The 24,789-nt window shown below is 57.8% G+C and overlaps 2 protein-coding genes across 8 annotated transcripts; one reads left to right on the top strand and one right to left on the bottom strand.

The window, feature by feature from the left end:
* Nucleotides 1-596: 596 nt before the first annotated feature.
* SNRPA1 (small nuclear ribonucleoprotein polypeptide A') lies at nt 597-6,765 on the top strand. 7 transcript variants are annotated; one of them, XM_084869219.1, is made up of 9 exons: nt 600-788; nt 1,766-1,913; nt 2,115-2,193; nt 2,518-2,564; nt 3,123-3,225; nt 4,166-4,245; nt 4,646-4,721; nt 6,375-6,620; nt 6,688-6,765. In XM_084869219.1, the coding sequence occupies exons 1-9, from the start codon at nt 707-709 to the stop codon at nt 6,736-6,738; spliced, it is 912 nt and encodes a 303-aa protein (XP_084725345.1). In that variant the 5' UTR covers nt 600-706; the 3' UTR covers nt 6,739-6,765. The 7 variants fall into 7 exon arrangements, with proteins under 7 accessions (XP_084725347.1, XP_084725346.1, XP_084725351.1 ...); XM_084869222.1 differs by lacking the exon at nt 6,688-6,765 and adding an exon at nt 5,373-5,466 and having other exon boundaries at nt 605-788; nt 6,375-6,579; XM_084869221.1 differs by lacking the exons at nt 2,115-2,193; nt 2,518-2,564 and having other exon boundaries at nt 597-788; nt 3,132-3,225.
* Nucleotides 6,766-15,917: 9,152 nt separating this feature from the next.
* SELENOS (selenoprotein S) lies at nt 15,918-24,279 on the bottom strand. The gene is made up of 6 exons (XM_084869287.1): nt 24,123-24,279; nt 23,559-23,693; nt 19,074-19,180; nt 16,839-16,928; nt 16,675-16,756; nt 15,918-16,420 (listed from the first exon to the last, which is right to left on the bottom strand). The coding sequence occupies exons 1-6, from the start codon at nt 24,196-24,198 to the stop codon at nt 16,341-16,343; spliced, it is 570 nt and encodes a 189-aa protein (XP_084725413.1). The 5' UTR covers nt 24,199-24,279; the 3' UTR covers nt 15,918-16,340.
* Nucleotides 24,280-24,789: the final 510 nt, after the last annotated feature.

Genomic DNA, 24,789 nt, shown 5'->3' with positions numbered 1-24,789 from the left:
TGGCACAGACTGGAGCGCTTTAACGCTTTGCTGAAGCGGCTGATACTAATGTGTGGAATCGGGGACCCTGCAGGCTGCAGAGACGTCCCCCGGAAGGCAACCAGAATCGGGGACGCAGCCACGGCGCCCCGGACCTCCGAACCCTGAGAGAACCGGAGCCCGGCTCCTCCATTGTTTCGGGCGGCGCGCGGGTACGTTAACTAGATCGATTAACGCTGCCTGCGGGCGGGCGTAAGGCACGCTGGGAAGCGTACCAGGGAATGGGCACACGGTGCACGCCGGGAAGCGCGTCTAAGCGGCGACGCGGGGCATGCCGGGAAGCGCGTCTTGCGTCAGTCGCGTTGCATGTCGGGAAGTGCGTCTTGCGTCGTCGCGGCGCACGCCGGGAAGTGCGTCAGCGTCGAAACGGGGCATGCCGGGAGGTGCGTCTTTGCGTCGGTCGCATTGCATGCCGGGAAGTGCGTCTTGCGTCAATGCGGTGCACGCCGGGAAGTGCGTCAGCGTAGACTCGGGGCATGCGTGGAGGTGTGTATTGCGTTACTCGAGGGTACACCAGGAAGTGCGTCATTTTGGCCCGCCGGACGTGACGGAAGGGGAGTCTTGGTGCGGGCGCGGAGCACCCCGGGAAGTGTGTCTGAGGCCTGCAAAGAGGACTGTGTGGCGGGAGGCCCCGGGCGCCGCGGGCCGGGAGGAGGGAAGTGGCAACATGGTGAAGCTGACGGCGGAGCTGATCGAGCAGGCGGCGCAGTACACCAACGCCGTGCGGGACCGCGAGCTGGACCTGCGGGGTGAGTGCGGGCAGCGGGCGGCCGGCCTCGTGGGCCCCGCGGTGGGCGGGCTGCGCCGGGCCGTCCCGGGCGAGTGTGGCCAGCGGGGCGGAGGGACTGGGGTCGCTCCCGGCCCGGACCCGTGGGCCGGTGTCTCGGTCTGATCCGCTCGGGCGCCGAGCCTGGACTCGGGGGCCGTGACCCCAGCGCCGAGCGAGTGGCTGGTTCTCAGGAAACACGTTCGGGCGATGGCGGCAGAGTGTGGACAGGGCACGTGCTGGTGCTTTGCTTTTTTTAGGGAGAAAGAGGGAGAGGAAGAGGACGGGGAGGAAGGAGGGGAATGAGAGAAACATCAACGGGGAGACATCGGTTCGTTGTGAACACAGCACAGGATCGAACCCCTGACCCTTGTGTGGGTCGGCGCTCTAACCACTGAACGCACCGGCCAAGGCCCGAGAACACTTATGAAATTAAGTTGTTCAAACCGCCTCCTTTTTTTTTTTTTTTTTATGATCCTCACCCGAGGATATTATTCCATTGATTCTTAGGAAGAGTGGAAGAGAGAGGGAGAAACAGACTGAGAGCAGCCTGGGTGTGCCAGAGAAGCCATGTTCATCACCGTGTTCATGGCGTGCTGGGGCTTGGGCCCTGGCAGTGTTTGGCATGGGTGCTCGGTAAACACTTTTTTAAAATTGTTTTTTAGAGAGAGAGAGAGAGAGAGACATCAATGATGAGAGAGAATCGTGGATTGGCTGCCTCCTGCCCGCCCCACACTGGGGATGGAGCCCACAACCTGAGCATGTGCCCTGACTGGGAATGGAACTGTGACCTGGTTCACAGGTGGATGCTCAACCACTGAGCCACACCGCCTGGGCCTATGTAAACACTTTCTAAATGAATGGATGCCAGCCTGAACTCAAATGACGGGGGTGTTCTGCTGCTGGGCCTCGGTGCCTTTCGGTCCTGTCATCCCTCCCGTGGGCTTTCCTCTGTCACAGGATATAAAATCCCTGTCATCGAGAATCTGGGTGCCACCTTAGACCAGTTCGATGCCATTGATTTTTCTGACAATGAAATCCGGAAGCTGGACGGCTTCCCCCTGCTGAGGAGACTGAAGACCCTCCTGGTGAACAACAACAGGATATGGTGAGTGTCTGCGGGCCGGCGATCTGGTTCCCGCTGCCGGTTCCACCTGCATGCAGGGTCTGCCTTTGTGCCTGTCGCTCGGGTTCGGGAGAGCAGCCTCCCAGGTTCTGGCCACTTGGAGTCTGAACTCCTCCGAGCAGGACGGGGTCACACTGTCCGCGGCTTCCCCGTCGCTGACTCGGGGCATCTGTTCTGTTGCAGCCGCATCGGCGAGGCGCTGGACCAGGCCCTGCCCTGCCTCACGGAGCTCGTCCTCACCAACAACAGCCTCGTGGAGCTGGTGAGCCACCGCTGTCTGTCCACATCTGTCCATGTTTAAAGGTGGCCAGTGTCACCTCTACCCGCCTAGGCAATACAGGGCCTGAGCCACTGCGGCCCACACACCAGCTCGCTGTGTGTTTAACGGGCTTTTTAAGGCAGCGCCTCTGAGGGTACAGGAGCTGTCATGGCCAAGGTGGCAGGTGCAGAAGCTCAAGGGCATTGGTCCGCTTGTTCGCTAGAAGCCGATCAGGAGCCGGAGCGGGAGGACGGGACCAGGGGGGCCTCGCTCTGAGGTAGCCTGGGGTGGGAAGCGTCTCACAGGGGGTCTGCTCTCCCCCCACAGGGTGACCTGGACCCGCTGGCCTCACTCAAGTCGCTGACTTACCTGAGGTAGGAGATGCTCTGCTGACAGTGAGTCCTTTACAACAACTCCCTGCCCGGCCTCGACCTCACCAGCCAGTGAGGACAAAGGGATGCTGAATGGAAACTGGAATTAAAAATAGTTAAAAATTTAAAAAATATTTATGCTGTGTTTAAAACTCATAAATCTTCTCATTTCGTCTTAACCTCCATAAAAAAAGGAAGGAAAGAGCACCCTTTAAAAACAATATGCAGCCCTGGACTGTGTGACTCAATGGTTAGCACCAAAAGGTCACGGTTTGATTCCAGATCAGGGCACAGGCCCGAGTTACCGCCTTGATCCCCAGTCTGGGCTTGCAAGGGCCAGCGATCGATGTTTCTCTCACAAATCAATAAGAACCCCACAGAGAAAATAGTGCAAATCTCCCCTTCGGGCCCAGTGCCCTGTTCTTTCCCCGATGCTCCCTGTGACCTTGCAGGTGAAGATCAGTGGCTTGTCCACTGCTCTGTGCTCGGGGGTTTGTGGGAACGCCCTGGAAGGCCCCGCGTGGACTTGTCTCCTTTGAACTTGACCTTGGCTCTTTGCAGTATTCTCAGGAACCCCGTGACCAACAAGAAGCACTACCGCCTGTACGTCATTTACAAGGTCCCCCAAGTGCGGGTGCTGGACTTCCAGAAGGTGAAGCTCAAGGTAAGTGCCTGATCGGGAGTCAGCATCCCCTGGGGGGGTTCAGGTTTGATATTGTTATTGGGGTTTTTAAGTGTCTAACGGTTTTGCTGTCGGTTTGTGACGCTAACTTGGGAAAGAAAATGTTAAGTCGGATTTTTCCCGCGGCCTGGTCCTGGTCCTGGCAGCCTGTGGGAGAGGCGGGCGGCAGGGCCACAGGAGACGGCCCTCCGTGGGGAGCTGGCCCTCCGCGGGGAGCTGGCAGTGCCCCTTCGGCAGCCTTGTCACAGGAGTGGGCTCCCTTTACCGGGGAGGTTTTGTTCTTGCCTTAAACCAGGGCTGGGCACCTCTTCTCTGCCCAGGGCCCTCTGGATATTCACAAGGTCATTCCCGGGCCACCAGAGTGATGGACTTGAACATCAGCCCCTCCGTGTGGCCCAGCATGTAATCACTCCCACAATGCCTCGCAGGGCCAGGCCAAAGGATTTCTTGGGCCGGATGTCCCCACCCCTGTTTTAAACCTTAGTTGTTTTTATGGTGTGTTTTTTAATGTCTTTTTATTGATTTCAGAGGGAAGGGAGAAAGAGAGACATTCACAAAAGAGAACCATCAATCAGCTGCCTCCTGCACGCCCCCTACTGGGGTTGGAGCCCACAACCTGGGCCTGGGCCTTGACTGGGGATCGAGCCGGGACCTCCTGGTTCCTAGATCGATGCTCAACCACTGAGCCACACGGGTCGGGCTGAGCCTTAGTTCTCTGGGAGCCCCGCCTGGAGACGAGGAGAGGGCACTTTCTTCAGAAGCCTCACCAGAGAAGGCAGGAGCCCGGTGTTTCCTTTGAACTTGACCTTGGCTCTCTGCTATGTTGACCAGCCCAGTGTATGTCAGAAGTGTTTTCTGAGGAATGCATCTACACGCGTGTGCTCTTCCGTTTCCATTAACTCTGTGTGTGGTGTCGCTGTAGGAGCGTCAGGAAGCAGAGAAAATGTTCAAGGGCAAGCGGGGTGCACAGCTTGCAAAGGATATTGCCAGGAGAAGCAAAACGTAAGCTGCGGGCGTCCGCCTTCTCTCCACGTCCCCTTCAGAAACACGCGGCCCCACGTGGCCTGCAAACGCAAACCAAGCGCCTGGGCCCGGCCCAGCGCCGAATTGGCGCCACGCGAGCCCTGGACCCCAGCGGTCCGGGCGTCACGAGACATTCCTGCCCCCTCGTGGGCACAGCCAACATTTCGAATCTGGTCTCCATGTCACACGTCACACGTCACTGTCACGTGTCCCGCTCTCTGCCATGATCGAGCGGTGTTTCTGAAGGAGACGGTTCCTCGTATCAGTTTGTTAACAAAGATAAGATACTACACTGGTTGAGTTACTTTCAAAGGCTTTGAAAGTAAGAGAAGCACTTCCCACTGGGCTGCCCTTTGACGCTGGTGTTCTTCCCTCCCAGGTTCAACCCAGGAGCGGGTTTGCCCACTGACAAGAAGAAGGGCGGGCCGCTGCCCGGGGACGTGGAGGCCATCAAGGTGACGCTGCGGGCGGGCTGGCGGGAGGCAGGCGGGGAGAGAAGCATCAATGAGGGGAGAAGATCGTGGATCGGCTGCCTCCTGCACACCTCTCCCCACCGGGGATGTGCCCACAACCAAGGCACATGCCCTTGACTGGAATCGAACCTGGGACCCTTGAGTCCGCAGGCTGACGCTCTATCCACTGAGCTACACCAGTCAGGGCAGGACGTGTGAGATTTAACAGCTAGTACCTTTGCATTCTGAGTCAGTGTCTGCCTTACATTTTTTTCCTTTTTTCTCTCTCTCCCTAAGTTTTTACTGTCAAATATTTACTCTGAAAGATCCTGCTTGGACCAGTGAGAAATGCTGACTTTATAATGTTGCCTCCTACTTATCCAGTGCCGTGATCCCGTCGGAATTCCGTTTTGTTGCATTTCAGGGCACGCCGTGGTTATTTCCCCTCCTGTAGGCGGGTCTGTGATTCTTTGTCAACTTTGGAAATTCATGTTTCGGGTTTGGGGCTGATTCTGTGCCGATAAAACCCTTCCCCCGGCATTGTTTGCACTGGAACCGCTTCCTGTTGCCATTGAGAAAGGTTGTGGGGAATCGTGTAGGCTGTCTGGGCGACGGGCGGGCGCGGTGGCAATGACAGTTTGTCTCTATCCCCAGAACGCCATAGCGAACGCGTCGACGCTGGCGGAGGTGGAGCGGCTGAAGGGCCTGCTGCAGTCGGGCCAGATCCCCGGCAGGGAGCGCCGAGCAGGTCAGAACGCACGTCTGTCTGTCCGTCCACGTCCTGGGCCACGTCACCCACAGTGACCCCACGCAGTTCAGTGCCTGTGGCCGCCTGGCCTGACCTTCACGGTCCCTGCAGATGCTCCTGGAGGAGAAGTGATGCAGAATGTTGTGTCAGAGGGCCTGGGCTTTTCTCTCTTTTTTGTTTTTAATTTAATATATATTTTTATTGGTTTCAGAGAAGGGAGGGAGGAAGAAACATTCATGATGAGAGAGAATCATGAATCAGCTGCCTCCTGAATGCCCCGTACTAGGGATCAAGCCCGAAACCCGGGCTTGTATCCTCAAGAATCAACCCCTGACCTCCTGGTTCCTAGGTTGATGCTCAACCACTGAGCCACACTGGCCCAGCCTCTAGGAATTTTCTATGGAAACTTAGTACAAACAGTATTTGTTATTAATCTCACCCAAGGATATTTTTCCGTTGATTTTTAGAGAGAGGGGCGGGGGGGGGGGGGGGGAGAAACATTGATGTGAGAGAGACATGTCAATTGGTTACCTTCCACAGGAGCCCTGACTAGGGCCTGGGCTGGGGATGGAGCCTACAACTAAGGTCATGCCCTTGACTGGAATTGAACCCAAGAGCCTCCAGTCTGCAGGCTGATGCTCTAGCCACTGAGCCACACCGGCCAGGGCTTCAAGGCCTGTGGGAGGACTCAGCAAGGTGCTTACAGGCAGCACTTAGCACCGGGTCTCCCTCAGCGAGTTTGGGATGAGCACAGGCGGGCTGGGCACAGAGTGTCAAATGGAAACTCACAGTGGTGCACGCTGCCAGCTTGGCAAGACCAGTTGGTCAGCAAACTGCGGCTCAAGAGCCTCGGTTTCCCGCTCTGTTGACTAATGAGTTTGCCGACCACTGGCTTTGTGTCTCCTCAGGCCCCGGCAACGACGGGGAGGAGGAGATGGAGGAAGACACCGTCGCCAATGGCTCCTGAGTGTCTGGGGCCCGGCCGCCGGGGACAAGGTCCTGCCTTGAACGTGGAATGTTGGCATCAAGCTTCGCTGAAGGCCTGGCGGCTGCAGTCGTTTCTAATCCACATTCTGAGCTCTCACCGCCTGGTCCTCAGAGCGGAACAGACACCCACCGCCCGCCGCCCGGGCTGTGCGCCCAGTGGTGTGTGTGTGCGCCTTTAAGCTGGACCCACAGGAGGCCTCAGTTCCTTTTTTTCTTTTTTTCCCCCCTCCCCAGGAGGCCTCATTTCTGACTAGGCCTCCGTCTGTGAAACCTTTGGATGTTTAAACGTTAATAAAACTGGTGTGAACGGCAGCCGCTGTTTGCTCTCAGCTCTTCCTTTCTCCCGCACAGGCTGGGTGACGGCCCAGGCACGGAGGGGATGACTGGGGTTTCTCAGGTCTGAGCGCACCGTGGACACAATGCCTCTTGCCCCTGGCCAGAGCAAGCCACCAGGGCCGCCCCAGATCAGAGGCCCGGAGGTGCGCTCCCCCTCCTTGAGCCCACAGCCAGGGTAGGGCTGTAAAGAAGGACAAACTGGTGTGGCTCAGTGGGTAGATTGCCAGCCCTTGGACTTGAAGGGGCCTGGGTTCGATTCCAGTCAAGGGCACATCCCTCAGTTGTAGGCCGATCCCAACCCAGAATTGGGGGGGTGCAGGAGGCAAGCAATTGATGTTTTTCTTTGTTTCTCCCCCTCCCTGCCTCTTTAAAATCAGTGGAGCCCTAGCCGGTTTGGCTCACTCGGTGAGACTAAGGGGTGCCCAGTTAGATTCCAGCCAAGGGCACATGCCCGGGTTGCAGGCTCCATCCCCAGTAGGGGGCGTGCAGGAGGCAGCCGATGGATGATTCTGTCTCCCTCTCTTCCTCTCTGAAATAAAAGAAATTTTTTAAAAATTAAAAACAATGGGAAGATGTCCTCGGGTGAGGATAAAACAAAAAAGAGGGGCGAACCTGGGCCAATCACAGTCTCCCGTGGGCAGAGACAGGGGTCTAGATGCTACCTTTGCCTGTTTTCGCAAACAGCCCCGGAGCAGCGGTATTGAGCCATCACTCGCTGAAATAACTAAGGTTCTAGGCGAGCGAGGTGACGGCACGCTGGTTAAAGGGACCAGCCGGGCTAGAGAGTGAACCACAACTGCAGCATGCTAGGAACCGAAATGAGACCCCACCGCCCATACACACTGGCAATGTGAACTATAGAGTTGAATAAGCCATCTCTCACAGGGCACATACATGTACACGCACTGCAGCCCACAATATAGCAGTTTAAGTACTTCATGCGTGTGTTTAAAAACATCCTGCAGGCATAAACCAGGGAGCCAGAAGCGCGCCCTCTGGTGGGAGAGAAAGGGTACTGCAAGGTGCGGAACAGGAAGCAGTGATGTTTGCTGGTGTTTTTATAACCAAACATGACACTGATGCACAGGACATAAAACAGAAACCCTTGGGGGGTTATTTGGGAAAGACGTTAGCCAGGTTTCCCAAAGGATGAGTTAAACTTTCCATCTGATTTTTTTTTCATTATGTGAACATTTTATCTATCTGACCCTCCTCAGTAAGCACCAATTTCCCCCCAGTTGAAGCCCTGAAACGATGAGCAGGATATCGGTACCCGAGGCCATAGATTCGATGTGGGAGCTTATGTGGTGCAAATGCTCCTGTTTAATGGGAGTGGAAACGGGCCCACACGTGTTCCACCCGCGGGAGGCCACTGAGAGCCCTCAGACCATGGAAACGCTCACACTTCCTTCCAAACCCATTTCTCCGTTCGTTTTATTCTTGCTCCTCCCTGCACTTCCTGTGTGCAGCGCCCAGACTCCTAGGGCCTGGTGCTGGGTGTGCTTTTCCTGAAAACCCTGGAACACACACAAGAGAAGGTCCTTTTCCACAAGCTCTTGGCCTGTTGTGTGAAGCAGAGGGCTCTGGGGCTGGGACCCTGTGACAGTGTCGCCCTCTTGTGGTTTGTAGCTGTTACTGCTACCAGGAGGGCTCTTTTTGGCCCAAAGAGAGTCCTGACCAGACCTTTTAGTTCCTGGTCCATCACAGCTGGTTTCTAATGACCACCGTTACCAGTGTTAACGAAAAGAACACATTGAAACCTGTAAAAAATTTTAGTGAGTTTATTTGAGCCAAATTGTCGATATATGCCGGGAAGCAGAACCTCAACGGATTGAGATAATGCTCCTAAGAATGGCGGGTTACATTTCTCTATTTATACACTGAAATCAAAGGAGGGACATAGGTGGGTTCCATGAAATTCATCGGTGATGGAGTAAGGAGGCGGGAGAAAGCGAAGTGATGGGAAACCCCTGGGATTGGATAAAAAGTAAAATGATGGACGTGTACTCAGGTGAGTGCAGGAACAATTAACATGATAAACGAAGGAATTTGAGGCATCTGTCCTGGCGCCCAAAAAGGGAAGTTATAAGTTACCCAGACATCTTATAGATATGTTATCTTAGAGGCAAAAAGGCAAATGGGCTCAGTAAAGAAGATCGTAGTTGATCTTTGTCTGGGAAAATATCAGTCTAGGACATGACTACCCCACTATAACCTGTTTGTAGTTAAAATATTTAATTTCAAACCATCTTTTGTGGTTATTTTAGGTCTCTGAGTTTGCAAGACTGCCACACAGGCCTTCTCTGAGCTTGTCAGGTTAGCATGTGGCTCCTTTCTTTCACACCGGCATGCCCCAGGGTGACATCTCAGTCCCCAACTTTTGGGGACCCTGTTAGAGGCGAGGATCTGAACTGCAAACGGTCAGCTAGGATCTGGAAAGGGAGTGAGCCAGCGGCGAGGCAGGGCTAGAGGCTCGGGGGTAAGCAGCAGTCCGGATGGTCCCGGTGCCCAAATAAGGTCTGAGAGCCGCGGTTCCCGGCTCTCGGGTGGGAAATGGGTCGGTGTCCCCAGCAGACTGCCCAGGAATGTTCGGACCGGAACCCGGATCCTCTGACAGCCGCGGTGGAAGAAGGAAGCCGCAGGCAGAAGGTGGCCCGGCCACGGTGGCGGTTTATTGAAGAGCAAGCACAGACTCCCCCGTGGGGAGAGGGAAGGGGCCCACGGAGCTCCTTTTCCCTGCGGCTTGTTCATAGCCGTCCCGGCTCACACTGCGGGTTTGGCACATCCCGGTGAACACCGCAGAGCCCGAGGTATGCACGGGCACACCTCGTAAAGGCCGCAGGGCCTTGTGCCTTGGTGTCCCCTCTGATGGGTCACCGTATCCTCGGGTTGGTTACTATGGAAACTCCTGAGCCCAAAGGCCCAACCTCACACGGGACAGGTGAGGTTCTCCCCCCTCCGTCCTTATTGTTCCCTCTTCCCCCTGGGCTTCCTCCTCCTTCTCCTGGAGGAGGGGCTCCTTCCCCGGATTTAGGAAACTCAGGCCTTTTGCAGGTCCCAGCGGCCTCATTCTATGGAAATGCACCTGTTGCAGCTGTTCAGCTCCCCCATTCTATAGAAATAGACCTTCTGCTGCTCTGCAGCCCTGTGCTTCCTCCTTGGTCCCCGTAATTCCTAAACTTCCCTAAGCCTGCCCTGTGTTAGTCTTGAGATTCCTGTTTCAAGCAGAGCATCCTCAGGCAGTGTACACGGGCCGTAAGGGTCCCGGGTGCCGGTGGGGAGCATTCTGTCCCCTTGCGACAGAATGCTCACGCTGCAGGGGCGGCGAGGCCCTCTGCACAGAAGTTGGCGGGCGGGGAGGGGTGGCCCACGTTTTCTCTGCTGCTCTCAAAAGGCTCCCTTTCATCTGTTTGTGCTCATGTGAACTGTGGGTGGCAAGATTGTCCGCGCACATTGTTTGCCTTGCCTGTGTGCCCCCGAGAAAGACCCCAGGGCCCCCACACCTGCCTCAGGGCAAAGGGAAGGGAAGTCCCAAAGGGAACGTGCCTTTATGGCCACTTGAGTGCACAAGTCCCATCTGGGCCTGGGAGCCAGCTGCTGCCGGGCACAACGGGGCCACGGGAGGAGATGATCCCCAACCAGCAGCATCTGTTTCCTTCTCGCCGGCGCCTGGAGTTCGAGGCAGTTTCCGGGAACTGTTTCACCTACTTCAATGAGAAACAGGCATGTTTGCTGAATGGGAAACGGGAACATGGGCCCCTTCCTGTTCCCCCTGCTCCCACCCCATGGGGGTACAGTGAGGCCACCAGTGATGTGTAAGCAGGCTGTGGGGCCTTGGGAGCCTGGCCGGCTCCTTGGACTAAGAAAGGCCACGGAGAAACTGCTTCTGGGCGTGAGCCAGCATGGTCGCCGTTTGCCCCAGGACACAGCTCCTCAGTCCCCCTTGGGCCCTGCTGGGCTTGTCTTCTGTCTCCTATAGAGCCTTGCTGTGGGAAGTCCGGGCTGCGGCAAAACAACAGCACCGGCACCGGCAGGCGGTCCCCGGTGCGACCCATCTGCAGGCCGTGTGGGACACGGAGGAAAACATGGGTGCAAAGGTAAGTCCTGCTATGAACACACATGTCCTGCAGCCGGTGCTCTGGGCTCTTTGCCTGATACGTGCCACGGCCGAGTGCATTTCGTGTCTAGATGTTTAGTGACATGAAAGCAACCGCTGCAGGTAGGAGGGGGTGAGCATTCGGAGTAGGTGAGGAGCTCTGGGGTCTTGGGCTGGAGGACAGGTCAGGCCCAAGCCCCCCACCCCACCCCACCCCATTTGAGCCACCTGTGCCCCCAGGGTCCAGCCAGGGGATAGGCCCCTCGACGGGTATATCGACCAGAGAGGATTTTTAACTCAGCCAAGTAAGGTAGGAAAGGGCAAGTGGGGAGAAAGCATAAGGTTGCCAGGTCTGATTGGGTGACATCTAGCTCCCCGCCAAGCACAAATCACCGGGCACCCCTCACCTGTGAACGCTGTCCCCAAGGACGGGGCACTGGCTCGGCCTGCTGGTCTGAGGGCAAGGAGCCCGACTGTTAGATCCCTAAAGGCAAAGCACAAGAACAAAAACAGGTGGAGAGAAAAAGACGATGAGAGCGTGTTTTCTGTGTTAGGACCCGGTTTCAGTTGTAGACTACAACCCGCCCCGGCCATGGCAGTCCTTGAGGACTTGCAAAGCTTCGGCTTGGCGGTCAGTCCCGCCCGGGGGCAGCTAAGTCCTCCCGGAGCGCGTGCTCGCGAGTCCCCGGAGTTCCCACGTGCCCCTGGGGCCCCGGGAAGTCGCGTGGGGAGTCTGTCCCCCTCCGGGCAGCTTCCTGGATAAAAAACAATTCCAAATGGGCCTTCTGCGCCAGGGTCTCGCCATGCCGGCCTGGAAGTCTCTGCTGGTCGCCTTGGGCCTTGCTGAACACTTTCTCCCCGTTCGAGCCGGACACGAGATGCTCCGAGGTGAACGAGATGAATTTGGGGGCCTTGGGGGGCAGCGGTGGTCTCTCGACCCCGCCCCTGCCCCCGCCCTTCAGATGCATCTTTGTTTGACTTTTATCCCATCGGCAGTCGCCACCTTGCGGTCAGTTTTCTATAGCTCCGGAGCAAGGTAAGGGCTAAAATTTGATCTCGATGCCCGAGGCAGAGTTCCAGGAGCCCGGAGGCGATACCAGATTGCCCCCGGTTACTCTCAGTTTTCAAAAATTGATCCAGTTTTTGGGAGATTGTACCACGAGATATATAGGTTATGTCTGCCTCAGGGCGATTCCTGGCTGGCTGAGATGTGAGTGCCCTGGGGGCCGGGGGCCAGAACCACCGGGGTCCGCCCCGGGTGCTGCTTATCCCCAGGGCTCCCCGGACCCTGGGAGCGCCAATGGGCCGGTCCGCAGGGAGCCGCAGGAGCCCACCCGACGTGGGGGGCCTCGGACCTCGTGGGTCGGCCTGCTCACTCTGCTCGCTCGTGGAAGCGCCCGAGGGCCCCGTCCAAGGAGCCGCAGAAGCCCACAAGGCCGCGGGGGCAGAGTTGGGTTCCGGCCCGCGGGTCTGCCTGCTCGCTCGTGGAAGCGCCCGAGGGCCCCGTCCAAGAAGCCGCAGAGCCCACAAGGCCGCGGGGGCCGAGTTGGGTGCCGGCCCGCGGGTCTGCCTGCTCGCTCGTGGAAGTGCCCGAGGGAAGGTCCAATAGAGCCGCAGAGCCCACAAGGCCGCGGGGGCCGAGTTGGGTGCCGGATCGCGGGTCTGCCTGCTCGCTCGTGGAAGCCCCGAGGGCCCCGTCCGAGGAGCCACAAGGCCGAGAGGGCCGAGTCGGGTGCCGACCTGCGGGTCCGCCTGCTCGGTTGTGAAAGCGCTCGAGGGCCCCGTCCACAGGAGCCGCTGAGGTACCACCCGGCTGTTGGAGCGCCCGCGGGCTTGGTCCACAGGAGCCACGGGAGGTTCACCCGGCCGCGGGGGTTTCGGGTGCCTCCAGCCAGTCTGTCTGCTTATTCACTCATGGAAGCTCCTATGTGGCCCGCCCACAGGAGCCATAGGTTTACCCGGCAGCAGGGGCGGTGGTAGCCGCTGAACCGTGGGTCTATCAGTTTGCTTCTCGGACTTTCCCCCGTGGGTTTGCCCACAAGAGCCGCAGGTTTACACGGCTGCGGGGCCTCGGGGTCCTCCGACCCGTCTGTCTGCTCTCGCTTGTGGAAGTTCCTCGTGGGCCCGTCTACAGGAGCCGCAGAATGTTCATCCAGCCGCGGGGGCCGCGGTAGCCACTAACACGCGGGTCTGTTCGCTCATGGAATGGCCGAGGGCCCCTTCCACAGGAGCCTCAGCCCAGAAGGCCGTGAGGGCCGCGATGGGTGTTTGACCCCATGGGTCTAGTTCGCTTGTGGAAGCGCCTGAGGGCCCCATCCACTGGAGACGCAGAGGGTGCAAGGGGCGCGTTCAGAGCGACCCGCGGGTCTTGCCTGCTCGCTCATGGAGTGCCCATGGGCTTCGTCCACAAAAGCCCAGGAGGCTCACCCTCCCGGGGGGGCGTCGGGTGCTACACTGGGCCGCGGGGCTTCAGGGTCTGATCCTCTATTCACTCGCTTGTGGGCCGTCCAGAGACGCATGAGCTTCAAACGGCCGCGGGTGACGCAGTAGCCGCTAACTGCGGTCCTGCTCGCTCGTGGAAGTGCCCGAGGGCTCCGTCCACAGGAGCCGCAGAGGGCCCAGGGGGCTGTGGCACTATCAAGGGTCGCTGCTGGGTCTCGGTGCTTACGTGTAGTGGGAAGCTTGTTCCTCACAGGGAGATGGGCCCGTTGCTTTTTAACCGTTTCCCGACCCAAGCGTGTGTGACTGGCTCAAGAGGGTAACGAGGTCTTGTGGACACAGGGATGCCGTGTGTGGTTCAGCCCTGCCACCGGCTGCAGTGAGCGGGATCGGGCTTTTCTGCCCTGAGGGAGAGGGGCCGAGCTCCCTAGAGTGAATTGCAAACCAATTGGTTGGTTCGGGCTTGTACTGGTCCACCGCCTGACTGCCTCTGCCCTTGCCCCTGAGACGGCCCACGCGGGGCCTGGCATTCATTTGGGCTCCGGGGCCCTCATGTTGCACCTGGTGCGACTTAGCAAGCCCCACCTGGCGGGCTCCGCTCCGCAGGTGTCTTCAACCTCTTCCCCGGGGCTGCCGCCCCACTCTCGCGAGAGAAAAGCGTTGTGAGGCTCACGCTCCGATTTCCGCTTGCCGCGTCCCGGAAGGCGCCCCGCGCAGAGGGAGGGCAGGGGCCTTTGCTGTGCCATTTTGACACCGTCGTTCTCCGGTTTGCGGGCCTTGCAAGACACGTTCCGAGGTTTGACAGGTTTGGGCGAGGTCTGGGCACCTGGAGGCGGCCCCCACCGCGGGACGTGTCTGGCAACCCTACCCCGTGGAGTTCCTTTTACCGCTGGCTGTGTTCCTTTGCCGCCCCATGGAGCGGAGGCGTTGGGCTGCGGCTCGCACCGCACGCGGATGTTAGGCCCTGAAGGTGGCAAGTGCGGTGCTCACCCGTGTGTGACCAACGCCTCGGTCAAATGTGCCTCGTTGACCCCACTTTGCAGTTCCCTCCTCGGGCTGCTTGCGGGCTCTGGTGCCCGAAGGTGGTGGGTGCGGTTCTCAACCCGGAGGCCTCTGTGATGCCCTTAGGCTCTCAGGTGGGCCTTGGTGATCTCACATTCTACAGCCCCTGGCTGTTGGACTCCACTGTGGGAGCGTTTTCCTTGTTCGCCCTGGGCTCTGCTCGGAGCTTCCCCCGCTGCTGCCTTGTGGATGTTGAGCTGGAACCTTTAATGCGTGTTGTGGATGTTCTTGCTAAGAAAGGGGTGTGCTGTGCTCGCTTCGGCTCGATCCTCCCTATTAGGGAGTGGTGTGTGGACCTCGCTCTTCCTACTCATCCTCATGGTGTTGGCATTCAGAGCCCGAATCCTTAGGGCACGGGCACTTAAGCTTGTCTCCCTTGTGGTTTGGGAGCTTGGGCCCTGCTGGGTGTGGAGTTACACGTGTTCTCTTCGTTGAGCCACCTGAAAGCTACCGCTGTGGTCCCGGGTGAAGCCAGCCCTGATGGTGGGGAAGGTGCGCTGGGCTCCTGGGGAAAGTAATGGCTGAACCGGCCGCCCCAAAGCCACATCTTGTAAGCCAGTTGGGTGGCTCAGCTTTCGTTTATGCAAAGGCGTGGGAAGGGTGAATGTGGTTCTGACCTGGGGGTCTCAGGGTCCTGGCAACTCTGTGGTCCTGCCGGGGCCTCACCCTCCAAAGCCTCTCCCTGGGCTTGTTAACTCAGAACTGAGGGGCCTGTGCCCCAATGCTGGCTGCCTGGTCTCTCCAGACTGGTTCTTGTGGCGCTGGAGCTGGGCCCAACTTGTGGTGGCTGCTCTTGCTGACCGGGGTGTGCTCTTTGCCCATTTTGCCCTGATGCTCTGAACGGCAGGGTTGTGTTGGCTATTTGGACCCTGGCCCGTGCTGTGATGGGTGTGTTGCTTGCCCTTTAGCCGTGTCTCCCCATCCTGTTGGGAGCTTGTATGGTAGAGCTGGGGGCCTGCTGAGCCTTCTCGAATGGGTGCGTGTGCCTGCTCCTACCTCCCGGCTGTGAGTCTGCTGTTTGGTGGGGCTGCTGCCCTGAAGTGTGCCCCACAACATGGTCTCGACTCCCTTTAGGTTCTTGGTGGCTGCTTAGGCCCAGCCTTGGCTTTGCTGCTTTCCCAGTGGGGAATGTCGTATACCTATTGAGGTGTAATATGGGGCTTCTGAGCGAAACTTGCTTGTCCTTACCCCCCTTAGCTCAGCCTACCCCCCTTAGCTCAGCATATGCTCCTAGGCCTTGAGGGTGGTCTAAGGAGCTTAAGTTGCAATGGCTGTGGGGGGGGCCATAGGCAGTGGTTCCTAGTGGGCAGCCTTGAGCAATGTGTGCTGCTACACTTGTTTGCTCGGTGGGGGACCTTGCCCTTACCTGCCCCTCTTCTGAGAGCAAGGCGAGGCTTCTGTGGTGCAGCAACCGGCCCCCCAAAAGAAGGGTGGATGGCAGCGCTTGGGAGTTAGGGGCTTGGAAGGAGGCCCAGGGGCAAGGAGTTGGCTGTGGAGGGGGGGTGCCTTGTGTGCAAGGAGACACGGTGGAGATGGTCAAAATGCTCTGAAAGTTTATTCCTTCTAAAAGTGGTCTGTACAAGAAAGGCCTTTTACAGAAAACCCCGTCAACTGTGAGCCTCGGTAATCCTTGGTGGTGGCTTCACCATTTACAAGGAGGACGTCATTCGACGCAACCTGTCACAGAGACTGTCCGAGCAGCAAGGAAGGTGTGAGGGGGCCCGTTCCTCTAGGTGCCGCTGTTTACCGACCGCGGAGTCCGTGGGCTCCTTTGGAGGTGTGGGCCCGCTGTTGCTCACTGGGGGCTGTGCAGATGGGGCAGTAGAGAGCAGAAATAAGCCCCATGTCCCCTGGGCTGGTCACTGTGAAAAGTGCGTAAGGCAATTGAAGGGGTTTTGGGGGTGAGGGCTGGGCTTGCTTCGTGTCGAGTGACACGGGCAAGGCCTTCTTAGCCTCATCCGCCAGATGAAGGGCCTCTGCGGCCAGGTCTCCAGGCGCAGGCTCCCCCTCCTTCCCCGGACAAAGGGTTGTAACCTGTGGGTGAGAGGAAAAGCAGGCTTGTCATTCCTCCCCAGCTTGCCTCAATGGGTCTGCCTCCCAAGTCTCCTTCAGTGCGTGAAGGGAGGGGGTGGTGTCTCACAAATGAGAAAAACTGCCCCCCAAAAGGTTGGTTTATTGTGGACCTTTTTATCTGGGCAGGCGGGGTAACTCCCACACCCAGGCCCTTTCCCTGTCAGCCTTAGCGGGAAGAAGGAAATCCATGCCGTGCGGAGGGGGGTGGTCCTTACCACTTCCGCGGAGAGGCTTCTTCCTGTCCGCCGGCCGTTTGGGGAGGCTGGATGTGGTAGAAGGGCCGGGGCTGTCTTCCTCCTGGAAGACAGACAAGGCTCAGTGGTTTGTCTATTCTAACTGGAAAGGGGGGAGGACTGATGGTCTCTCCGTTAAGGCTCACCTGAGGCTTCGTGGCGTGGCCTCTGTAGCTTTTCCCCTCTTGCATGCTGTCCCACATTTCAATCTTCCTTCTCCGTTTCTCTTCCTCAAGCTGAGGGGGGATTAGGGGAGGTTAACTGGGCTTTACTTTTAGGGGTTGTTTTGGGAGGGGGGGTGTCCCTTGCTGAGGTCGACCAGATGGCCCTGAATTTTTTTTTTAAAAAACCTTGCTAGGGTTGACCAGATGTCCCAACGAAATCGGGTCGACCAGATGGCCCAGCGAAATGTGGCTGTCGAAATGGGGGAAGCGTTCGGGGGTGGTGGTTGACCCAGGGCTCTCCTGATCCCCGTTTTGCGGGGATAAAAAAAAAAGGGCCGGCTCCGGGGTTAGATATCCCTCCGCCGCATGAGGTCGACCAGCAGGCCCAATGCAGCCAACACGGAGGCTCCAAAGTGACATCTAATCGCGGAGGGATATTTTTTTTTCCAGAAATGCCAGTCAGCGCACGCAAAAGTGATCCCCCCAATTGCACACACACACGCCCCAAGCTTCCTGGGGACGTCCGTCCGTGCTCTGGAGAGGTCACAGTTGTCACAAACATCATTTCTGACCTCCAGGCATGTTTCTGCATGTACGCACGCCCAGTGGGAAGAGCTGAAAGGTGCCTGGAGGTCAGAAATAATATTTGTGACCAACTGCGACCTTCCCACAGCACGGACGGACGTCCCCGGGGAGCCTGGGGCGTGTGTGCATGCAGTTGGGGGCCGCTTTTGCGTGGACTGACTGGCTTCTCTAAAAAAAAAATCCCTTCAAGACTAGATGTCACTTTGGAACCTCCGTGTTGGCTGCATTGGGGCCTGCAGGTCGACCTCATGCGGCGGCGGGACATCTAACCCCGGAGCCGGCCTTTTTTCCCGCCCGCAAAATGGGGCTTGGAGAGCTCTGGGTCACCCACCACCCCCGAACGCTTCCCCCGTTCTGGCAGCCACATTTCGCTGGGCCATCTGGTCGACTCGATTTTGTTGGGCCATCTGGTCAACCCCACCAAGATAGTTGCACCTTTTACCACTTTTTTCCCCCCCTTTACTACGGGCCAAATACACGACCTCATGTATCTTGAAAGGAATTGGGGGCTGCAAGGTCACCCCAGGCCAGTCTGCTGGCAGCCCCACTCCCACCGGCACAGAGCAGAGCCATTGGGGCCACCAGCAAGCGGTGCGAGTGGCAGCTACTGCCCCAGTTGCCCCGCAGGAGCGAGCAGGAGGAGGTGGAGAAACCCTCAGGAGCACTGGCAGCGGGGGCAAATGACAGAGACCAGCACCCCAACCTGGGCGGGTGCCCCTGCTCGGTCCTAAGCCTTTGAGTACAAAGGTAGGTTTGGGGTGTTTTTTAGTGTGTGTTGCAAGTACTAGGCTTCTCAAACTCGCAGCCAAGGGGCCACAGGCCTTGGACAATCCTGCCTCCAAGGGGGTCAGAGATCCCCTAATGCTCTCCTCGTGCCATTTCCTATGGGGGGGGGGGGGTGTAAATCCTCTTGGAGGAATGTCTTTTAGTTCTTTTTGCTTTTCCCTACTTCTCTAATGCCTGCCTTCCCCAGTCTGTAAGCCTTGGGGACCCCCTTCCCCCAGCATGATTTCTTTTTAACCTATATGCTTCAAGCAATTAGTCCCAGAAAAGGGCTAGTGCCAACTTGTGGGTTACCGGCACCTGGGCAGCCTCGTTCCGGTTCCAGCCGAGCCGGGTGGAGCCTCTGCGCTGGCAGGAAGAGGCAGGTGAGCCTGCATTTCCTTTGGTCGGGACACACTGGCTCAGGCTCACAGCTCGTCCTCCATCCTCGGTACTTCCTTTCCCCTCCCCTAGGGCCCCCGACAAATCTTTCAAAAGCCGTCTCAGCCCTGGGCGAAACCCAACAGCCTGTCCCTGCTCTCTCCTTCAGTCCCCTAAAGAGACGCCCCAGCAGGCCGGGCCACGTGAGACCCACAGTTTGACATGGAAGGTGTGCTCCGTCAGGACACAGGACAGCCGCCACGCGCACACGGTGGCTGAAATGCTGCCGGGAGAGCCACTCACAAGCAAAAATCCAAGCCCAAGACATTTCTTGAAGCCCCTTCCTGGCTCCCCCATAACAAATCGCACAAGGAGAGCTTGCCCTCAGCTGAAAAGACGCTGCCAAACACCCCTGACTCCGGAACTCGCCCCCGTGCACAGTGTTTCCCCGTTAAACCTCGGACCCTGTGGGTGGCTGAGGAACCCTACCTGTCGTAGTTTCTCTTTGTGCCTTTCTACTTGGGCGTCTAATTCTTCCTGCATCTTGAGGCGCGCGGCTGCTACAGCCTCTTGCCGTCTCACAACGTCCTCGGGGGCTGCGGGGAGAGAAGAATGGGGAAGGTAAAGCACCCTGTGTGCCTCGGAAACTCTCCAGAGTCCACACGATTCCAAACACGTGGGACACCCCCCCACCATCTGTTCTGGCCGATTCCGGGGGAGGAGGCTGCCCCACGGCGCCAGAAACTCCCAGAGATGCCCATTTCTGCCACCTGACCCCCCCCACCCCCCCCCCCAGTTGCGAATTCAGAGACACCTGGAGAGGCCCAGCCCTGACATGCGAGTGCTCTGACGGCACGCTCGGCTGTCAGTCCGCCCGGCGCCCAGGTTGACCAGAATTCCAGAACACAGCCCGGAACGATCACGTCTTCTGACACTTTGTCCTTTCTTGTTGCCCACACAGCCAACAAGCCAAGAGACTGACTGGGCGTGCAGGCCCACGGCCCACGGCCCACGGGGAAGGAGAAGGCTTAAGGAATTTCAGGACATCTGCTCCCCCTCCCCCACCTCAGTAACCATGCTGACTCCGATGCATGACCACGTGTGTTTGACGCTGCTGCTATGGAAACGGTAGCATCAGGTCTGATGGGTGAGAAGGCCACCCTTTCAGAGGCAAGGATTGTGGAAACCAATGAGCGCCTGGTGATGAATCAGAATAGAGGGAGTGGGAAGACCTAACCAACCCACACGCGGGTTTCTCCTCACTCACTCACTCACTCACTCACTCCAGGCCTGAGGTCACTCGGGGCTAATCCTCCTCCGGGAAGCACCTCTGCCCCGGGAAAACCGATCGCATGTTCGTTTGCTCCGTTCCGTTCTGGAAGCCTAAAAGTGGTTCCCGTCCCCTAACCCCCCATAAGCCGATTCCCATCCAACGCTCCTTACTCTCAACCCCAGCCTCCATTTGCCCTCGGTACTGACGATAGGTCCTCCCTTCCTGCAACTGATGGATGGCCTGTGGCGGCCGCTGAGTTTGCATGGCAATTTTTTTCCCCCCTTAACACACACTGGTCCCGCCCACTGACCGGTGGCGTGGCTGTGGGTGGTGCTGGCAGGCCCCTCCCTGTGCAGCTCCTCCCAGTGGGCCATTCCTGCCTGAGAATTCTAACCACCCCCTTGGCCCCCGGCAAAGGAATTCCCAGGAAGCTGGCCATTTCCCTTCTCACTCTCTGATGGTTCTCAAATTGAAAACCGCCGAGGCTCTTTCTCTCCGCTCCCTCTTAACCAGCAGCTGCCTCCTCCCCAGTCCCGGAGAGCTCAAATCCGGAGAACCTGAGCTCCAAAGCAGCCTTTCCCATCTAACACGTCCTCAGCTCAGGCCCAAAGACCGCCTTCCTCATCGGCCTCTTCTATTCCCGCGTCCACTCCACCCCTGAGGGAGGCAGCAGGCGCTGAGGGCGCAGTCCGAGTCCACATCCCGTTCTCTATGTCCAGCCTCACAGACTGAGAGGCATCTCGGGTTTCTTTTTTATTTTTTTAAACATGGATATATTTTTTTAAATATATTTTATTGATTTTTTTTTACAGAGAGGAAGAGAGAGGAATAGAGAGTTAGAAACATCGATGAGAGAGAATCATCGATCAGCTGCCTCTTGCACACTGGGGATGTGCCCGCAACCCAGGTACATGCCCTTGACCGGAATGGAACCCTGGGACCCTTCAGTCTGCAGACCGACGCTCTACCACTGAGCCAAACGGGTTTCGGCTCGGGTTTCTTTTTCCGCTGAACTAGATGCAGGTCCACAAACCCCTCAAAAAGATCTCGTTAGCCTGACCTCTAAGGTCTTTGATAACAGAGACGAGGAGACCCAGATCCAACAACAAGGCGAGATCAGGCCCGGGCTGAGGCCCAGCAGGAGGCCTCCCAGCTCCTAGCCACCGCTTTCAAACCCCAAAGGAAGTGCCGGTCCTCCAACCGTGGCTAACTCAGGGGCTGAGCCCCCTCTGGGCCCACGCCTCCAATGCAGCCCGGAAGGACAATGGCCAAGTCCTGCTCTGACCCGAGATCCCCGCCTGGACCCTGCCCGAGGCTCGGAAGGGAAGGCCACTGGAAATCAGACTCATCTGGCTCCTCCGGGTCAGGCCTCACCTCAGCCAGTCCAGCATGGCCGCCCTCTGGATCCGGTTTGGAGCTCCCGGACCTCCTGGGACTGGCCGCCCAAGAAGCTGCCCAGGCCCTGACAGGGCCCCACAGACTTCTATCACCAGGACAGAGCCTCGGGGAACGACTGCGGTGGCAGGTAAGCCCATCTCTTTCTTCATGGACACTGGGGCCGCTCATTCTGCCCTCCTAATTTGCTGCGACCCTCGTCCACTCCTCAGTCTCTATTATGGGGGTTGACGGATCAGTCTCACAGCCATTAGCCACCTCAAATTCCCCCATTCACTCTTTTCTCATTCTACCTCGGTGCCCGGCCAGGTCTACCGTGCATCCCCTCATAAAACCCAGTTGTCTCAAACCACAGTCACCTACCTCAGTTTCCCTCTCTCAGCCCACAAGGCTGAGCCATTCCTGGGACTGTAAACGCCTCATCTCTTTATCTCCTCTATCTATAAGAAGAATGTGCCCTTTAAGACCGAAGCGGCTAAAGGAGGCCTGGCTAGCCTGGCAACAGGCTGCGGAGCCTGCTCCCCCACCCCCCTTAGAAGTTACTCTGAGCAAGAAAGTGAGGCTTCAGTCCCCGAGCCTGGCAGGACAAGGTTGCTGGACGCTCCTTAAGCTAAACCAGAATAATCAGTGTCTAACCTCTGATCCAACCATCCCTGTGCCTGGCTTTCACTACTCCTTTCCTTCCTTTTCCCTCCCACTTTCACTGCAGTACAATCTCAACCACTCATCTGTCACCTCTTATTGGTGGCGCCATGGTGACTACTCTCTCAGCTTGGAGTGCGGAACTAGTGAAAGGAATCCCATACCCTTTAGCCCACCTCTTCTCCTTACACCTTCCAGCTTGTCTCCGTGATAGGGATTTTTCTTCCTCTGTCTCCCCCCATCAGCTGGACAGGAACCTGTACTCTCATCTATCTCTCACCCAATGTAGACGTAGCCCCAATAATCAGTCTCTACCTGTCCCCGTAACCATCATATCTGACACAAAAGAGGAGTCCACATCCCTCACCTCCTAACCCTCAGCATCAAGCAGCAGTTGGAACTGCCTCAGGGAGCTTAACCACTGCTCTACCTACTCTGAAACCCTGCCTCGGGACCTACAGGAAACATGTGGATGCCCAGCAAGGGGAAAAACTGGGAAAACAAGAACCTCACCCCCAGGGTAACCTATTCTACCCTTTCATATCACTAGTGAGGCAACCGACACCCCTATTCTTTTCCCCCTAAACATAACAGCTAGGTCTCGGTTGTATTTCAGCTCCAGAAAAGCAGCAAAACCAGACAAGTGACGCTGTGGTAGCCTCAGGACCAGCCTTTACCTCCCAAGTGACTCAACAGGACCGCTCTCAAGACCAGTCTCTTGGGGAAATCGTGCTGCTGCACCCTTCACCCAGCACGGAAAAACTACCTGTTTTTGGCTCACTTATTCCATGGCTCCTCCCACTATCAGGCCCACTGGTATTTACACTCTTAATTTTGCTCTTTGGAACCTGCCTCACGCATTCTTTCACTAGTCTACTGCAGAACAGAATGCAGGCGCTCGCCAGCCAGAAGGTGGGAGAGATCTATCTGGCACTGAATTCAGAACCTAACACCGGAATCCTCGACACCCGGGTAGACGCCCCTAAGACGCCCCCTCACACCTGGAAGATTAAACTTCACCCCCTGACCTTGCCTGGACTCTCAATTTAAATATATATATTACACTGATTTTTTACAGAGAGGACGAGAGAGGGATAGACAGTTAGAAACATGGATGAGAAAAAATCATTGATCAGCTGCCTCTTGCTACTGGGCTACTGGGGATGTGCCCGCAACCAAGGTACATGCCCTTGACCAGAATCGAACCTGGGACTTTCAGTCTATCCTGGGACCTTCGCTCTATCCACTGAGCCAAACCGGTTTCAGCCAGACTCTCAATTATTTAAAATATTACCAGAAGCCTGTAATGACAGCTCATCCCTTACTCCAACTGATGGACAGACATAAACTCCACCTGCAGCCAGACATTCCTGAGCACTGAACCACCCATCAGCACCTGCCAAATACCCTAAGCCCCCCATTCCTAAGTCCCCAGGTCCCTCATCATAGGCCTTACATGAAACCACCCATCAGGGCGTGCTGAGTGCCCTAAGCCCCACCCCCTCCCTTTCCTCCCCTTAAAGGTGCCTGAACCCCGGCCCTCGCTCTCTATTTTCGGAAGGCATCGGGCAGTGGTACTCTTCTCTCCAATAAAGCCTGTGTCCTGGCATCCGGGTCTCCGGCCCCCCCCACTCCGTGTCATCTTTTCGGTACCGGGTACTTACCCACAGCAGCTGCCGCCGGGTCCCGCTGCCTCTGCCCGGAGGCCCTCAGGCGGGCGGAGAGCTTCTGAACGACCGCCAACAGGACGATGCAGCCGAAGACTAGGTACCAGCCATAGGCGGCCAGCAGGGAGCCCACTGCGAGCAAAACAAAACAAAAACAAAAACCCACACAAATCAGTTTATGAGAAACAGAAAAGACAAACACTGCTTACTGGGCGATAATGAGGAGCCGGGCCACCTCGGGCGGGCAGAGGCCTCCCACTCCCCGGCGCTCGGAAAGATGGGGGGACCGTGGGGGGACCCCGAAGGCTGGGAGCCAGGGCGGGCGGGCGGGGAAGGGGCGCAGAGGCCTGGAGGCGCGCGCCGTGGCCCAGGGATCCCAGGGATCGCAAGGACAGGACTTGATTTCCAATAAAAAACACACAAAACAATGAATTGAAAATAAAGCGGCCGCCGGGAAAGGCCTCCCAGGCCCCGCCCCTCCCGGCCCGGCAGGCGCCCCGCGGGGGACCACGCACCGGCCATCGCCCGGCTCCCCTGGGCCCGGGGTTCGCGGCGACTCACCGGTGACGTGCAGGAAGCGCAGCCCCTCCGACTCCAGAGCCGGACGCGCTGTCAGCTGCTCCCCGTCCTGCTCCATGGCGGCCGCTGGGCTGCCCCGCTGCGCCGCGTCAGCTACTGTTATTGACTTCCGGCTCCGGCTTCCGGCATCCGGCCCGCCCCCTATATAGATTACGTGCGCTCGGGGGCGGGGCCTAGGCCTCCCCAACCAATGGCGCCGCAGCACGGCCGCAGAGTGGCAGGCGCAGCGGGCTGGGACTCGTGACAGCGTTGACGTTTGTAGGGGACGAGACTCAGCCCGCTCCCACCGCCCGCCCGCGTCACCTTCTAGGCTGAGAAGGGCCACCAATCGTCGCGTCTCTCCTCCCGTCCGCGATCCAGTCATCTTGGGGCGGGACGATCGCAGCGATGGCCCCCGCACGCTCGCTGTCACTGACACAGTCCCAGGCAGGACAGCCCGGCCCTCTGCCCACCACGTCCTGCACCCACTACCTGGGACTCCCCTCTCTGAGCCTATGGGACATGGGACTTCGGGTGTGTGTGTGTTTTTTCCAGAATGTTTTGAAGGGAACACTCCATTCCCTTCCTCCAAAGAGGCTCTCATATGTATTAAAAAAAAAAAAAAAAAGAGAATCTCTCATTCCCCCCCGCCCATTTTATATGTGTTCAT

Source organism: Pipistrellus hanaki (genome assembly GCF_964339955.1).
Source record: "Pipistrellus hanaki genome assembly, chromosome: 21".
In the NCBI taxonomy this organism is placed as follows: domain Eukaryota; kingdom Metazoa; phylum Chordata; class Mammalia; order Chiroptera; family Vespertilionidae; genus Pipistrellus; species Pipistrellus hanaki.
Note: the sequence above shows the minus strand (reverse complement) of the source record. Positions and strands in the feature narration are given on the sequence as shown.